Genomic DNA, 17,821 nt, shown 5'->3' with positions numbered 1-17,821 from the left:
CAAGTCTCCATCCAACCAGGCTTTCAACAATTCCAGTCTTGCAGCCTCCACAGCTTCTCTGGGCAACCTGTTCCAGTGCTTCACTGCCCACACTGTAAAGAATTTCTTCCTTATGTCTCATCTAAATCCAGATTCTTCCAGTTTGAAACCATCTCCACTCATCCTGTCACTCCATGCCTTGGTCAGAAGTCCCTCCCCAGCTCTCCTGTAGCCCCCTTCAGACCCTGGCAGGCTGCTCTAAGGTCTCCTGGAGCCTTTTCTTGTCCAGGCTGCACAAGCCCAACTCTCAGCCTGGCCTCACAACAGAGGGCTTCCAGCCCTCCTAGCATTGCTGTGGCCTCCTCTGGCCCTGCTCCAACAGGTCCCTGTCTCTGCTGAGGTCTCCAGAGCTGCCCCAGCACTGCAGAGGAGGTCTCAGCAGAGCACAGCAGAGGGGCAGAATCCCCTCCCTGCCCCTGCTGCCCACACTGCTGGGGATCAGCCCAGGACAGGCTGGGGCTGGGCTGGCAGTGCTCAGTGCTGGCTCTTGTCCAGCTTTACACCCTCCCCCTTCCCCCCCCCCCCCCCCCCAAGTCCTTGTCCTCAGGGCTGCTCTCCACCCATTCTCCACCCCATTTCCACTCCATGCAGCCTGGATGGGGAATACCTCAGCCTGGATCAGGGGTCCTGGGCTCGCCGATCCCCACCGGCAAGCGATCAGCTGAAACAGCTAGGCTGAATGAAAGCCAAAGTGAAAGAAGTGTGCAGCTGTGTGGCTGAGAGCAACAATCCAAGCTGCACTCTGCACCCAGGCCAGATGGCTGCTGAAATGTGGCAAAGGCTGATGCAGCAGGGAAGGAAGAAAGACAAATGGGGGCTTTCTGTTTTCTGCTGTCATGTTTGGTGTTTGCTAGCATATAGCTTTTGTTTCTGCTTCCCCAGGGCCCTGCTGTTGTTCTTGCTGGTTATTCTGTAATGTAATTTGCTGTCAGTGTGGTTCCAACTGCTGCTAGCTGAAACCCAGTCATTTTTAGTTAATCAGCCTTTAATAGTGAACAGGCTTGTGGGGTTTTGTTTGCAATGTAAGTGCAGAGAGTTTTGGGGTGGGTTTTCCCCCCTCCCTCCCTCCCCCCATCAAATTAAGGGTTCTCTGACCTGCTGTATTGCTCCACTCTTCAAGAAACAAAGAGATGTACAGTGGCTAGTGCCAGATGCTTTGGGTCTGTTTAGCAGCTAGCAAGGGGAATTTATCATCTTCCAAATCATCATTATGCTGTTTGGGTTTTTTTCCCTTTCTTTTCTTCATAAGAATTTCTTTCCTGACATTGAATATAAATAGTTACTAAAGAAGTAGCTCTGCTGGTACTGGGGGGGGGTGGTGGAAAGGAAGAATGATTCACATACCACCAGAGTGATGGAGTTTGAAGAGAACCAGACCTGGCTTTTACTGGTCAACACAGACATTTTTATGATGTCTGATGTAATGGAGCTGTATTGGCAAATTGTTCCTCAGGGAGCCATCAGGCCAGATAGAGATCATTAACTCTTCTCTGGCAGGCATGGTCACTTGGGGGGCATAATTCAACCCCATTCCCTCTCTGCTCTTCTCCTTTCTGCAGTGGATACTTTGTTCTAGAAGCTTCATGGCAAAAATACCCCAAACAACCAATAAACCAAACCCAAACTTCCAAATCTAGAATATAATAGAATGGAATGGAACAAACCAGGTTGGAAGAGACCTTCAAGATCGAGTCCAACCTGTCACCCAACACCACCTAAACAACTAACCCATGGCACCAAGCACCCTATCAAGTCTCCTCCTGAACACCTCCAGGGATGGTGACTCCACCACCTCCCTGGGCAGCATATTCCAATGGGCAATCACTCTCTCTGTGTGGAATTTCTTCCTAACCTCCAGCCTAAACTTCCCCTGGCTCAGCCTGAGACTGTGTCCTCTTGTTCTGGTTGCCTGGGAGAAGAGACCAACCTCTGCCTGTCTACAACCTCCCTTCAGGGAGTTGCAGAGAGCAAGAAGGTCTCCCCTGAGCCTCTTCTTCTCCAGGCTAAGCAAGCCCAGCTCCCTCAGCCTCTCCTCACAGGGCTGTGTTCCAGACCCCTCCCCAGCCTTGTTGCCCTTCTCTGGACACCTTCCAGCAGCTCAACATCTTTCCTAACCTGAGGAGCCCAGAACTGGACACAGGACTCCAGGTGTGGCCTAAGCAGTGCAGTGTACAGGGGCAGAATGACCTCCCTGCTCCTGCTGGCCACACTCTTCCTGATGCAGGCCAGGATGCCATTGGCCCTCCTGGCTGCCTGGGCACACTGCAGGCTCATGTTCAGCCTACCATCAACCAGCACCCCCAGGTCCCTCTCTGCCTGGCTGCTCTCAGCCACTCTGCCCCCAGCCTGTAGCACTGCCTGGGGTTGCTGTGGCCACTGTGCAGCACCTGGCACTTGGATATGTTCAATCTCCTGCCCTTGGACTCTGCCCATCTGTCTAATTTGGAAGTTTGATTTCTTGATTTTAAAAACTCCCTGGAGCTGCAAGAACAGAATGTGGGGAAACAAATTGCTATGGAAAAGAAAGTGGTGGTGTCTGATTGGAGGCCTGGGGCCAGTGGTGTTCCCCAGGGATCAGTACTGGATCTAGTCTTCTTAGAATCATAGGATTATCAGGGTTGGAAGGGACCTCAAGGCTCAGCCAGTTCCAAGCCCCCTGCCCTGGGCAGGGACACCTCACACTACAGCAGGTTGCTCACAGCCACAGCCAGCCTGGCTTTCAAAACCTTCAGGCATGAGCCTTTCACCACCTCCCTGGGCAACCTGTGCCAGGCTCTCACCACCCTCATGGTGAATTCTTCTTGATTCTCCTTGATTGTTCAGTATCTTCATCACTGACCTGGCTGAGGAGATAGAGTGGACCCTCAGCAAGTTTGCTGGTGGCAGGAGTGGCTGACACTGCATCAGGCTATGCTGGCAGGCAACAACATTTGGACAGGCTGAGAGCTGAGGGAAGGGGAACCTCATGAAGTTCAGAGTGCTGCACCTGGGGAGGAACAGCTCCAGGCAGCAGGACAGACTTGGGGTCATCCTGATGGAAAGCAGCTCTCTGGAGAAAGATCTTGGTGTCCTGGTGGACAGCACTTCTGCATGGGACAGCAATGTGTCCTTGTGGCCAAGAGGGCCGATGGCATCCTGGGGTGCATTGGGAAGAGTGTGGTCAGCAGGTTGAGGAAGGTTCTTCTCCTGCTCAGACCACACCTGGAATACTGTGTCTAGTTTTGTGCTCCCCCGTTCAAGAGAGACATGGATCTGCTGGAGAGAGTCCAACAGAGGCTGTGAGGATGACTGGGAGACTGGAACATCTCTGCTATGAAGAGAGCCTGAGAGCCCTGGGGCTGTTTAGTCTGGAGAAGAGAAGGCTGAGAGGGAATCTTACCAATGTCTATAAATATCTGAGGGGTGGGTGTCAAGTGGAGGGTCCAGGCTCCTTTTGGTGGTGCCCAATGACATGACAAGGGTCAGCAGGCACAAGCTAGGACCCAGGAGGTTCCACCTCAACACGAGGAAACAATTCTTTCTGAAGAGGGTGACAGAGCCCTGGAGCAGGTTGCCCACAGAGGTTGTCTCCTTCTGTGGACACTTTCCAACCCCACCTGGATGCATTGCTGTGCAGACTGCCCTGGGTGCTCCTGCTCTGGCAGGGTGTTTGGGCTGGATGATCTCTGGCGGTCCCTGCCAACCCCTACCATTCTGTGATTCTCTAAAAGAAATTATTATCCTACAGAACACCAAACAGAATCTGTTTAATGTTGAATTTGGTTGGCCTGGTCATGCTCAGGGTCCTGCAGAGAGCACTAAGATTGAGTTTAAGGTGTGTATATATGTGTGTATGTGTGTGAAGCTGGATGTATTGATGGATGGATTTTTTAGCCTTCCTGATGTTCACAGCTTTCCAGGATCTCATCAGTGGGATGGAAGACAGTGCTTAAAAAGTTCATTTATGTGAGCTATTTCCTGTGGCTCTGCATGCTTCCCTTGACATTACTGATCAGGTCAAAATATTTACACAGCAAGAGAGGGTAGGAGTGACTAAAATTCACTGATTTCCTCCTTCCCCACTCCACTCCCACATAAGAGTCTTAGAAAATGGCCCATACCCACCTGCTCCAAAGACAGGTTGCTTTCCCAATGCCTTGGAGAGCCTAGAAGGGTCATAGAATCATGGAGTGCTTTGGGTTGGAAGAGCCCTTTCAAAGTCATCTGGTCCAACCCTCAGGCTGGAAGTCAGGAGGGACTTCCCCAACTAGATCAGGTTACTCTGAGCCCCATCAAGCCTGACCTTGAAGGTGTCCAGGGATAGGGCCCCCACCACCTCCCTGGGTGACTTACTCCATTGTTCCACCACCCTCACAGTAAAGAACTTGGAAATGTCCAAAGAACCTTTTACTAAGATGAAGGCTTGGGGTCTTTTAGTAGGTAACAAGGGACAGGACAGGAAGAAATGGCCTCAAGCTGACCCAGGGGAGGTTTAGGTTGGACATTAGCAGAAGTATCTTAACTGAAAGGGTTCTCAAAGCCTGGCACAAGCTGCCTAGGGAGGGGGTCAAACCCCCATCCCTGGAGGGGTTTCAAAGAGGCAGAGATGTGGTGCTGAGGGCCATGGCTTGGCCCCAGCCTTGGCAGGGTTAGGGAGTGGTTGGACCTAGATGAGCTGGAAGGTCTTTTCCAACCAAAATGATGGTCATGTTTTGAAATGATTTTGTACATTCTCAAACTCTCTTTCACTACAGGACCAACTGTGGCCATTTCCCTGGACTTGGATTTTCCATCTTTGATTCTCTTCTATCTGGCCTTCTATATTCTATGCTGCCCAGGGAGGTGGTGGAGTCCCCATCCCTGGAGGTGTTCAAGAGGGGATTGGATGTGGCACTTGGAGCCATGGTTTAGTTGTCAGGAGGTGTTGGGTGACAGGTTGGACTTGATGCTCTCTGAGGTCTTTTCCAACCTTATTGATTCTATGATTCTATGCTTTGCTTCATGAGATAGCTAACTTTGCTAAGAACCCTATAGAAAAAAACTGGAAAACTGAACAAAATGTAAAGGATATTGCCTGATACCTACAGGAAGTGAAGGCAGTCAGTTCTGCGAGAGTCACAAATGCTCCTCACCCAGCACCCCACCTGGAACACGTGTGAGTGTGGCTCAAGGACGAAACTACGTGGTGAAGTGTTTCTGTTCATGAGATTGAACACATCCAAGTGCCAGGTGCTGCACTTTGGCCACAACAGCCCCAGGCAGGGCTACAGGCTGGGGTCAGAGTGGCTGAGAGCAGCCAGGCAGAGAGGGACCTGGGTTGACAGTAGGCTGAACAGGAGCCAGCAGTGTGCCCAGGAGGCCAAGGAGGCCACTGGCATCCTGGCCTGCATCAGGAAGAGTGTGGCCAGCAGGAGCAGGGAAGTCATTGTGCCCTGTGCTCAGCACTGCTGAGGCCACACCTGGAGTCCTGTGTCCAGCTCTGGGCTCCTCAGGTTAGGAAAGATGTTGAGCTGCTGGAAGGTGTCCAGAGAAGCATTCTATAGGCAGCTTAGGGCTGTCTCAAGATCTCCGGACCTTGTTCTCATGGGCGACTTCAACCTGCCTGACATCTGCTGGGATCTCAACACGGCAGAGAGGAGACAGTCTAGGAGGTTCTTAGAATGCATGGAGGACAGCTTCTTATCCCAGGTGCTGCGAGAGCCTACCAGGGGCAAGGCTATGCTTGACCTCCTCTTCACCAACAGGGAAGGACTGGTGGGCGATGTGGTGGTCGGAGGGTGTTTGGGGTCCAGTGACCACGAGATAATTGAATTCTCGGTTTTTGGTCAAGCCAAGAGGGGCGGCAAGAAGACCTCCACTCTGGACTTCCGGAGGGCAGAATTCGGGTTACTCAAGGAACTAATTCAGAGGGTTCCTTGGGATAAAGTCCTTAAAAACAAAGGGGTCCAGGAGAGCTGGACCTACTTCAATGAAGAATTGTTGAAGGCTCAGGGACAGGCTGTGCCAATGTGCCAGAAGATGAGCCGCCGGGGCAGACGGCCAGCCTGGATGGTTCATGAACTTTTAATGGAACTGAGGGAAAAAAAGAGGGTGTATCACCTTTGGAAGAGAGGGGAGGCAACCCACAGAATGTTTAAGGATGTTGCTAGGTCTTGTAGGAAGAGAATTAGGGAGGCAAAAGCACACTTGGAGCTTAAACTGGCCTCTGCTGTGAAGGACAACAAAAGGACCTTCTATAAATACATTAATAGCAAGAGGAAGGGCAAGGACAACCTCCACTCCTTGGTGGACATGGAGGGGAACATTGTAACAAGGGATGGGGAAAAGGCAGAGATACTTAACACCTTCTTTGCCTCAATTTTTACTAGAAGGGCAGAACGTCTTCCTGACAGCTGGCCTGCAGAGCTGGCAGAAGGAGCCAGGGAGCTGCACAGTTTCCCTATGTTCCATGAGGCGGTGGTTGGAACTCTCCTTAGCAGCTTGGATCCCCACAAGTCCATGGGACCAGATGGGATTCATCCTAGGGTGCTGAGAGAGCTGGCAGATGAGCTGGCCAAGCCACTCTCCATAATTTTCCAGCAGTCCTGGCTCACTGGCGAGGTCCCAGAGGACTGGAAGCTGGCCAACGTGGTGCCCATCCATAAGAAGGGCCGGTTGGATGAGCCAGGGAATTACAGGCCTGTCAGCCTGACCTCAGTGCCAGGCAAGATCATGGAACAGGTCATCCTGAGTGCAATAACACAACACTTACAGGATGGCCAAGGGATCAGGCCTAGCCAGCATGGATTTAGGAAGGGCAGGTCCTGCCTGACCAACCTGATCTCCTTCTACAATCAGGTGACCCGCCTGGTGGATGTGGGGCAGGCTGTGGATGTAGTCTACCTGGACCTCAGCAAGGCCTTTGACACCGTCCCCCATAGCAAACTGCTGGCCAAGCTGTCAGCCCATGGCTTGGACGGGAGCACACTGCGATGGGTTAGGAGCTGGCTGGAGGCTGAGCCCAGAGAGTGGTGGTGAATGGTGCCACATCCAGCTGGCAACCAGTCACTAGTGGTGTGCCCCAAGGATCAGTGCTGGGCCCTGTGCTCTTTAACATCTTTATTGATGATCTGGATGAGGGCATTGAGTCCATCATCAGTAAATTTGCTGACGACACCAAGCTGGGGGCAAGAGTTGATCTGCTGGAGGGTAGAGAGGCTCTGCAGAGAGACCTCGACAGGCTGGACAGATGGGCAGAATCCAACGGCAGGAGATTGAACACATCCAAGTGCCGGGTTCTGCACATTTGCCACAACAACCCCATGCAGTGATACAGGCTGGGGTCAGAGTGGCTGAGAGCAGCCAGGCAGAGAGGGACCTGGGGGGACTGGTTGATGGTAGGCTGAACATGAGCCTGCAGTGTGCCCAGGAGGCCAAGAGGGCCAAGGGCATCCTGGCCTGCATCAGGAACGGTGTGGCCAGCAGGAGCAGGGAGGTCATTCTGCCCCTGTATACTGCACTGGTTAGGCCACACCTCGAGTCCTGTGTCCAGTTCTGGGCCCCTCAGTTTAGGAAGGATGTTGACTTGCTGGAACGAGTCCAGAGAAGAGCAACAAAGTTGGTGAGGGGTTTGGAGCACAGCCCTGTGAGGAGAGGCTGAGGGAGCTGGGGTTGCTCAGCCTGGAGAAGAGGAGACTCAGGGGAGACCTTATCACTCTCTACAACTACCTGAAGTTGAACTACCTGAAGGGAGGTTGTAGACAGGTGGATGATGGTCTCTTCTCCCAGGCACCCAGTACCAGAACAAGAGGACACAGTCTCAGGCTGCACCAGGGGAGGTTCAGGTTGGATGTTAGTAAGAAGTTCTATACAGAAAGAGTGATTGCCCATTGGAATGGGCTGCCTGGGGAGGTGGTGGAGTCGCCGTCATTGAAGGTGTTCAGGAGGAGACTTGATGGGGTGCTTGGTGCCATGGGTTAGCTGTTTAGGTGGGTTGGATTGGTTGATGGGTTGGACACGATGATCTTGAAGGTCTCTTCCAACCTGGTTTGGTTTATTCTAATAAAGGTTTATTCTAATAAAGAGAAGGGCAAGAAAGCTGGGGAGGGGTCTGGAGCACAGCCCTGTGAGGAGAGGCTGAGGGAGCTGGGGTTGCTTAGCCTGGAGAAGAGGAGGCTCAGGGGAGACCTTCTTGCTCTCTGCAACTCCCTGAAGGGAGGTTGTAGCCAGGTGGGGGTTGGTCTCTTCTCCCAGGCAGCCAGCACCAGAACAAGAGGACACAGTCTCAAGCTGTGCCAGGGGAGGTTTAGGCTGGAGGTGAGGAAGAAGTTCTTCACAGAAAGAGAGGTTGCCCTGTGGAATATGCTGCCCAGGGAGGTGGTGTAGTCACCATCCCTGGAAGTGTTTAGGAAGAGACTTGATGGTGTGCTTGGTGCCATGGTTTAGTTGATAGATGGTGCTGGGTGATAGGTTGGGTTTGGTGATCTCAAAGGTCCTTTCTAACCTGGACAATTCTGTATTCTGTTCATCTCTGTCTCCAAATAGTTACAGACCTCACTGAAATTAATGTAATGTCCAGGGTTGGTCATGTATTAAATTCATAGATCCTTAGAATGGTACCTTAAAGATTATCCAGTTCCAACCCCTTGCCATGGACAGGGACACCTTACTGCAACCTCCTTTCAGGGAGCTGTAGAGAGCAATGAGGCCTCCCCTCAGCCTCCTTTTCTCCAGGCTGAATCCACCCAGCTACCTCAGCTGCTCCTCCCCAGCCCTGTTCTCCAGACCCTTCCCCAGCCTTGTTGCCCTTCTCTAGTCCTGCTCCAGCCCCTCAATGTCCTTCTTGGAGTGAGGCAAATAAGTCCTTGAAAATTTTACCCTGTAGAAGCATTTCTTAAGCCTCTTGGGTTTTTTTTTAGTTACCATAAATGAGATCTGAAAAAAGGTTTATTTGATCAATTATAATTAATTTGATCAACAAGATTCTTACAGCATTCTAGTCCAATTTGGGTTGAAAGAGACCTTAAAGATCATCCAATTCCAACACCCTGCCATGGGCAGGGACACCTCCCACCAGCCCAGCTTGCTCAAGGCCTCATCCAGCCTGGCCTTGAACACCTGCAGGGAGGAGGCAGCCACAGCCTCCCTGGGCAAACTGTGCCAGTGTCTCCCTACACTCACTGTCAATAATTTCTTCCTCCAGTCTCAGTGTCCCCTCTTCCAACTCAAATTTGTTGCCCTTTATCCTTTATTATGGGCAGGGAGTGGCTGGAAAGCAGCCCTGAGGAGAGAGACTTGGGGGTGCTGGGGGAGGAGAAGCTCAACAGGAGCTCCCAGTGTGCACTTGCAGCCCACAAAGCCAATCAGATCCTGGGCTGCATCAGGAGAAGTGTGGCCAGCAGGTCAAGGGAGGTGATTCTCCCCCTCTGCTCAGCTCTGGGGAGACCCCACCTGGAGTACTGCCTCCAGTTCTGGAGCCCCTATTGCAAGAGGGATCTGGAGGTGCTGGAAGGTGTCCAGAGAAGGGCCACGAGGATGATCAGAGGGCTGGAGCACCTCTCCTGTGAGGACAGACTGAAGGAGTTGGGGCTGTTCAGTCTGCAGAAGAGAAGGCTCCCAGGTGACCTCATTGTGGCCTTCCAGTATCTGAAGGGGCCTACAAGAAGGCTGGGGAGGGACTGCTCAGGATCTCAGGTAGTGATAGGACTAGGGGGAATGGAATGAAGCTGGAGGTGGGGAGATTGAGGCTGGAGGTGAGGAGGAAGTTCTTCCCCATGAGAGTGGTGAGGCCCTGGGATGGGTTGTCCAGGGAGGTGGTTTGAGGCCCCATCCCTGGAGGTGTTTAAGCCCAGGCTGGATGAGGCTCTGGCCAGGCTGATGTAGTGTGGGGTGTCCCTGCCCATGGCAGGGGGGTTGGAACTAGCTGATCCTTGTGGTCCCTTCCAACCCTGACTGATACTGTGATCCTGTCCTTACAAGCCCTTGGCTAATACTGTAAAATAGTTGTGGTTGTCCTTGTTTCATTGATTTTTAATTAGTACAAAGGTGGTGGGGGGAAGCATCTAATGATTTCTAAAGTGCAAGGAACCTCTTATCTGTGGAGCAGCTTTGACAAGAGTTTAAGTGTTCAGGTTAAGTTTATTAGTTCATTAAAGTTGATTTTCATTCAGGACAGTAAATTCTGTGACTGTTGTAGCACTAATGGAATTCATCCCTTAAATTGAGATTAGGTAGGAGACAAATACAAAAGAAACAGCAAGATACTGAGTCCACTTCTGGTGTCCCCAGCAGAAGAAGGACATGGAGTTGTTGGTGAGTCCAGAGGAGGCCACAGTGATGCTCCCAGGGCTGGAGCAGCTCTGCTGGGAGCACAGGCTGAGGGAGCTGGGAGTGTTCAGCCTGCAGAGGAGAAGGCTCCAGGGGCACCTCAGAGCTGCCTGCCAGGACCTGAAGGGATCCTGCAGGAAGGCTGCAGAGAGACTTTTGCTGAGGGGGTCTGGAGCCAGGCCAAGGGGGAGTGGTTTGAAGCTGAGGCAGAGCAGGGTCAGAGTGGAGCTGAGGCAGAAGTTGTTGCTTGTGAGGGTGGTGAGAGTGTGGCCCAGGCTGGCCAGGGAGACTGTGGCTGCCTCTTTGCTGGGGGTGTTTGAGGCCAGGCTGGCTGAGGCCTTGAGCAGCTGAGTGTAGCTGAGAGGTGTCCCTGGGCATGGTGGGGAGCTTGGAGCAGCTGAGCTCTGAGCTCCCTTCCAACCTGAGCCATGCTTGGAGTCCATGATTTCCTTATTATTCTGGTAGTGCTGAGTTGTGCTCAAGCAAAGCCCTCACAACCCCCAATCTGTTTCCCATAGAGTTACACTTTGATCCCATTACATTTCATTTTAGTCTCTCTTCAGAGATATGCATTTGGCAGGGTAACAAAAGACTAAGGTTTGGGGTTGTGGGGTTTTTTTCTGCCCTGTCTCTATTTCATCTACCTTTATGAACAGGCATGAGGCTGAATTCTTTGAGGCTCAATAAAAAGGGGGGTGGTGAGGGGGGAAAGAATACAATTATTCCAGCTGAGTTTCCCATGGAGTTCTGTTGTTGAGCTCTTCTTTCCAAGCTGGCATGTTTTAATGTATTAGAATTGGCTGATGTGACTTCTGGAAGGCAATGAAAGCATGTGGATCATCTATGGAAGCAATAATCTATTTAAAGAGCTCCATCAGTGTTTCATTCCCAAAGGTTAAGAATTTATCTGGGACAGTTTGTCAGCCTATTTTTAGCCCTTGCATCAAGTAATTGGGAGAATGTGCTGGTATTTCAGGAGGAATTCAGCTGTCCTCTGTTTGTTCTTCTAATGCACAGCTTAATACCTCACCTGGAGGTCATGCCTCAGTTGTTGGTAACTTGCATTACTTACTGGGGTCAAGTCCAGCAGTGTCCTAGGCTGCAGCCAGAGCAGTGTGGGCAGCAGGGCAAGAAGAGAGGATTCTGCCCCTTGAATCTGCTCTGCTCAGACCTCACCTCCAATCCTGCCTCCAGTTCTGGTGTCCCCAGCAGCAGAAGGACACAGAGCTGCTGGAGAGAGCCCAGAGGAGGCCACAAAGATGCTCCAAGGGCTGGAGCAGCTCTGCTGTGAGCACAGGCTGAGGGAGCTGGGGGTGTTCAGCCTGCAGAGGAGAAGGCTCCAGGGGGACCTCAGAGCTGCCTGCCAGGACCTGAAGGCATCCTGCAGGAAGGCTGCAGAGAGACTTTTGCTGAGGGGGTCTGGAGCCAGGCCAAGGGGGAATGGTTTGAAGCTGAGGCAGAGCAGGGTGAGAGTGGAGCTGAGGCAGAAGTTGTTGCTTGTGAGGGTGGTGAGAGTGTGGCCCAGGCTGGCCAGGGAGGCTGTGGCTGCCTCCTTGCTGGGGGTGTTTGAGGCCAGGCTGGCTGAGGCCTTGAGCAGCTGAGTGGAGCTGAGAGGTGTCCCTGGGCATGGCAGGGAGTTGGAGCAGCTGAGCTCTGAAGTGAGAGATGTTCTCTGAAGAACTGCAGCTCCCTCAGCCTATCCTCATAGCAGATGTGTTCTAGCCCTCGGATCAGCTTTGTGGTCCCCCTCTGGACTCAAAAAAATCTCTAGGGGAGGTTGTCTGTAGACATGACATATCCCATGAGCAAATTCCAAGTAGGTGCCCATCTTCCAATGCTTCTGATGTGCCTAAGGATGGATTTGCTTTGGCTAATTGATCTTTGTAATCCTGTAAGGTCCAACTTGCCTTCCATCACATCAGAAAATTAATAGTCATTTCCTGATGAGAGGCTCCTGGGCAGTTTGCACTGTAGTGTCAGCTCATCCCTCACAAGCAGTGAGAGCTGACTGCCAGCTGTTAATGGCCATGCAGGCTAGAAGAGATCTTCAGAGGGCAGCTACCTCTGCACTGATGTGAAATGCCCTGTGGGGAAGAAGGAAATCAGAGCCTTCACTTAGAAGGAAATAAACAGAGATCCTCGGTTTCAGAGGACTTGTCACTTTCCTTGTCAGCCCTAGGCAGCAGGTCTGGGGAGCTTCTGTTCTCTGTGGTGAGACCACACCTGGAATACTGTGTCCGATTCTAGGCTCTCCAACTCAAGTGGAGGGCTATGAAGATGCTTGGGGCACTTGAACATCTCTGCTGTGAAGAAAGTCTGAGAGCCTGGGGCTGTTCAGTCTGGAGAGGAGAAGGCTGAGAGGGGACCTTATTAATGTCTATCAATATCTGAGGGGTGGGTGTCAGGATGAAGGTGCCAGGCTCTTCTTGGTGGTGCTCAGTGACAGGACAAGGAACAGTGGGGACCAGCTGGAATTCAGGAAGTTCCACCTCAACACGAGGAGCAACTTCTTTATGGTGAGGCTGCTGGAGCCCTGGAGCAGGCTGCCCAGAGAGGTTGTGGAGTCTCCTTCTCTGGAGACCTTCAAAACCCCCTGAATGTGTTCCTGTGTGCCCTGCCCTGGGTGACCCTGCTCTGGCAGGGCTGTTGGACTGAATGATCTCTGGAGGTCCCTTCCAACCCCTGACATCCTGTGATTCCAGCACACTTGTCTTGCTCTGTATCAGTGAGGACATAAAAGGACAAGAGCTTGTATTTGCTGTTCCATTCTGCCCTCTGATTCATGGAATGGGTTGTTTGGAGTCTGCAGAGGTGCTTGTGATAAAATAATCAAAAGCAAATAAAAATAACAAGATAAAGGGCAAAACAGTTTGTAGAGACTGTTGGTAAAGTCAGGGGGCTGCTGCTGCTGGGTAGATTCTGTGGTGCTGTCCTAGTCCTGCTAGCCAGCAGGAGCAGGGCAGGGATTGTCCCCCTGTACTCAGCACTGGTGAGGCCACACCTCAACTCCTGGGTTCAGTTCTGGGCCAATCACTCCAAGAAGGACATTGAGGGGCTGGAAGGTGTCCAGAGAAGGGCAATAAAGCTGGGGAAGGGTCTGGAGAACAGGGCTGGGGAGGAGCAGCTGAGGGAGCTGGGGGTGTTCAGCCTGGAGAGAAGGAGGCTGAGGGGAGACCTCATTGCTCTCTCCAAGTCCCTGAAGGGAGGTTGGAGCCAGATGGGGGTTGGTCTCTTCTCCCAAGGAAGGAGTGGTAGGACAAGAGGAAATGGCCTCAAGTTGCCCTAGGGGAGGTTTAGGTTGGACATGAGGAACAATTTCTTCACTGAAAGAGTAGCTAAGCCCAGGCCCAGGCTGCTGGGGGAACTGATGAAGTCACCATCCCTGGAAGTATTCAATAGACATAGTCCTGATGGACATGAACCAAAAGAGGGAAATTCAGACTGGAGAGAAAGAAGGATTTTGCTACCCTGAGGGTGATGAGGCCCTGCCCCAGGTTGCCTAGAGAGGTGGGAGATGCCCCATGGCTGGAACCATTGCAGGTCAGGTTGTTTGGGGCACTAGCTGTGGATATCCCTGCTGACTGCAGGGGGTTGGACTGGATGAGCTTGAAAGGTCCCTTCCAACCCAAAGCATTCAGTGAGTCTCTGATTCACACAGTCATATCCATAGCCCTTTGAACTCAGTGTGTCTAGGGCGTGCATTCCAACAATTTCAGGGCTTGAAAATGATTCCTACATTAAACATGGCAAAGCTGAATTCTGTCTCTGCTGACATTTTCTGCACGTGATAAATGCAGGAGGCAGCTGCAGGGAGCTCCTCTCTGAACCTCTCCTCTCTGAACCTCTCCTCTCTGAACCTCTCCTCTCCTCTCCGAACCTCTCCTCTCCGAACCTCTCCGAACCTCTCCTCTTCTCTCCGAACCTCTCCTCTCCAAACCTCTCCTCTCCGAACCTCTCCTCTCCTCTCCTCTCCAAACCTCTCCTCTCCGAACCTCTCCGAACCTCTCCTCTCCAAACCTCTCCTCTCTGAACCTCTCCTCTCCTCTCCGAACTTCTCCTCTCCGAACCTCTCCTCTTCTCTCCGAACCTCTCCTCTCCAAACCTCTCCTCTCCGAACCTCTCCTCTCCTCTCCAAACCTCTCCTCTCCGAACCTCTCCGAACCTCTCCTCTCCAAACCTCTCCTCTCTGAACCTCTCCTCTCCTCTCCGAACTTCTCCTCTCCGAACCTCTCCTCTTCTCTCCGAACCTCTCCTCTCCAAACCTCTCCTCTCCGAACCTCTCCTCTCCTCTCCTCTCCAAACCTCTCCTCTCCGAACCTCTCCGAACCTCTCCTCTCCAAACCTCTCCTCTCTGAACCTCTCCTCTCCTCTCCGAACTTCTCCTCTCCGAACCTCTCCTCTTCTCTCCGAACCTCTCCTCTCCAAACCTCTCCTCTCCGAACCTCTCCTCTCCTCTCCAAACCTCTCCTCTCCGAACCTCTCCGAACCTCTCCTCTCCAAACCTCTCCTCTCTGAACCTCTCCTCTCCTCTCCGAACTTCTCCTCTCCGAACCTCTCCTCTTCTCTCCGAACCTCTCCTCTCCAAACCTCTCCTCTCTGAACCTCTCCTCTCCTCTCCTCTCCTCTCCGAACTTCTCCTCTCTGAACCTCTCCTCTCCTCTCCGAACTTCTCCTCTCTGAACCTCTCCGAACCTCTCCTCTCCAAACCTCTCCTCTCTGAACCTCTCCTCTCCTCTCCTCTCCGAACTTCTCCTCTCCGAACCTCTCCTCTCCTCTCCGAACTTCTCCTCTCCGAACCTCTCCGAACCTCTCCTCTCTGAACCTCTCCTCTAAGACTCAATCTGTGTATTGGTTTAAAACCTGGTTTAACATCTTCCTAAGTGTCTGTGAAGTTCAACAAGGGTCCTGCAGCTGGGCAGGAGCAGCCTCCTGCAGCAGTGCAGCTGAGGGGAGACCTGCTGGAGAGCTTTCCAAAAGACCTGGCAAATGAAAACTCTGTGATTGCTTTATGTAGCTTTCTTGTAAACAAAGCAAGAGGAGAGGCTGCAACCTGGCACTCTTGGACCCTTTCAGCTTGCTCCATGCTAACCAAAAAAGGCTTCTGGGCTAGGAAAACAGAAAGTAGTTTTGGCATTGTGGCCATTTTAGAGCTCAGTGTCTCTGCTTTGCATAAGACACCCCCCAAAAAAATAGCTCCAAAGCACATTCTTCAAGCTCCTTACATTTCATCTCAGCTGATGGCTTGATGCCTCTGGATTATTCCTTCTGCCTGATGGGGAGCTTCTTGATCTCAGGGAAGTGACCTTAGAAACAGCCTTGTCTGCTTGGGAGGATCCCAAGCCTGGGTTTTGAAATCCTCTTGCTTCCTCAGGCTCTTCCCAGATAGCTCACATCTGGCCAGCTGTGACAAACATGTCTCAAGATGTGGGACCTTGAGAGCATTTTCTGACTGTGCTCCTTACAATCATTTGGCCTGCGGCCTCAAGAGCTTGCAAGCTCCATGCAAGGCTGTCAGACAGTTAAATATTGTGCTCTTAGTTACTGGAGAGTGCTTCATGCAGAATTCATCCACCTAGAAGACAAGAGCAGGTTATGGGCTTCTCCCCCAGACCCTGCCCTGCCTTTCCCCAGCTCCTGCAGGCAGTGAATGGGCTGACTGTCAGCCAAGGGGCATGGAAGCTGAGCCCTTCAGATGGAGTGCTGGGGAGAGGAAATCCAGGCAGTCCTGGCACTGCCTTCTGCTCACCCTGCTGCCTACACAGGAGAAGAGCCTGAACTCAGCAGGTCAGCTTCCACAGCACAACTGGGAGCTTCCATTTCCATCCCCTTCTGTTTCCTTCTTATCAACAGTTTGAAGTCTGACACCTTTATTTTACCTTGATTTGGGGTGATTATGAAGACTCAGGGTGAAGGATTTGGTACTTTTGGGGGGTGCTTTCTACGTGCTGCAAAATAAATCAGGATCTGCAGTGTGTTAGACACATTAGGTGAGTGTTCTCTTCCAGCTGTCTTCCCTCATGTATCCAAATCTCAGGAGAAGCCAATGGCTACATGGAACTTCAGTCACATGAGTCTTAAGGTTTCAGATGTATTTGGATATTCAGATAGATCTTCAAATGATGAATGTCTTCTAAAATTCCCCTCTCCTCCCTCTCCTCCCTCTCCTCCCTCTCCTCCCTCTGTTACACACTTCTGAAGACTCAATCTGTTTATTGGTTTAAAACCTGGTTTAACATCTTCCTAAGTGTCTGTGAAGTTCAACAAGGGTCCTGCAGCTGGGCAGGAGCAGCCTCCTGCAGCAGTACAGCTGAGGGGAGATCTGCTGGAGAGCAGCTCCACAGAGAAGGACCTGGGAGTGCTGGGGGAGCAAGAAGTTCACCATCAGCCAGCAAGGTGCCCTCAGGGCAACAAGGCCAGTGGGGTCCTGGAATGCATGAAGAAGAGAGTGGCCAGCAGGTTGAGGGAGGTTCTCCTTCTCTGCTCTGCCCCAGTGAGGCCACAGCTGGAGTATTTTGTCCAGGTCTGGGCTACCCAGTTCCAGAGAGACAGGGAACTGCTGGGGAGAGTCCAGGGGAGGCTGCAAAGCTGCTGAGGGGCCTGGAGCAGCTCTGGGAGGAGCAAAGGCTGAGAGCCCTGGGGCTGAGAGCCTGCAGAAGAGCAGCCCCAGAGGGGAGCTGAGCAATGCTCAGCAAGAGACAAAGGAGCTGTAGGGGGCAAGAGGCTGGGGCCAGGCTCTGCTCAGTGGTGCCCAGGGACAGGCCAAGGGGCAGTGGGCACAAAGTGGACCCCAGGAGGTTGCATGTGAAGAGGAGGAGAAAGTTGTTTGGTGTGAGGGTGCTGGAGGCCTGGAGCAGGCTGCCCAGAGAGGTTGTGGAGTCTCCTGGTGTGGAGAGCTTCCAACCCCCCCTGGGCACTGTGCTGCTGGGCAAGCTGCTGTGGGTGCCCTGCTGGAGCAGGGGGGTGGTCTGGGTGATCTCCAGAGGTCCCTTCCAAGTCTCACCATGCTGTGTCTCTCAAAACAGCATCCCTACCAATCATGGTGTTACAGTAAGGGCTTTTCCAAAAGTACCCCAACCACCCCCTAATAAAGTCTCCTTTTCTGTTTTTCTCCCAAGTGGTCTTATGCTTTGGAGAAGCCCAACACTGGCAGCATCTTTAACATCTCGTGGTCTGTGGATGGCACTCAGCTGGCTGGAGCCTGTGGCAATGGCCACGTCATCTTTGCCCACGTCGTGGAGCAGCGCTGGGACTGGAAGAACTTTGAAATAACCTTAGTGAAGAGGAGGACTATGCAGGTAAGGTGCACAGGGCAGAGCTCTGCATTCTCACTGCTGCCTTTCCAAGACCTTTTCTAAAGAGAAAATGGGAATTTGTAGTCCTTGACAAAAGATTTTCCTTGGTTTTGTTCCCTGATATATATGACTAAATCTGAGTCAGGGCAATCCCAGGCACTGCTATAGGCTGGGCAGGGACTGGCAGGAGAGCAGCCCTGAAGAAA

At 52.2% G+C, this 17,821-nt stretch overlaps 1 protein-coding gene across 5 annotated transcripts in view; it reads left to right on the top strand.

Moving 5' to 3' along the window:
• Positions 1-17,821, top strand: part of IFT80 (intraflagellar transport 80) — an 81,073-nt gene that overhangs the window by 30,554 nt on the left and 32,698 nt on the right. For all 5 annotated transcript variants that reach the window (XM_068164283.1, XM_068164282.1, XM_068164281.1 and 2 more), the window contains one exon: positions 17,439-17,618. In XM_068164283.1, the coding sequence (XP_068020384.1) occupies positions 17,439-17,618 (180 nt within the window). The remainder of the gene's footprint in view (positions 1-17,438; positions 17,619-17,821) is intronic.

The sequence above is a fragment of the Melanerpes formicivorus genome, unplaced genomic scaffold (assembly GCF_026170545.1).
Source record: "Melanerpes formicivorus ecotype bairdi unplaced genomic scaffold, bMelFor1.0.p_v2 SCAF_78, whole genome shotgun sequence".
Taxonomy (NCBI): domain Eukaryota; kingdom Metazoa; phylum Chordata; class Aves; order Piciformes; family Picidae; genus Melanerpes; species Melanerpes formicivorus.
Note: the sequence above shows the minus strand (reverse complement) of the source record. Positions and strands in the feature narration are given on the sequence as shown.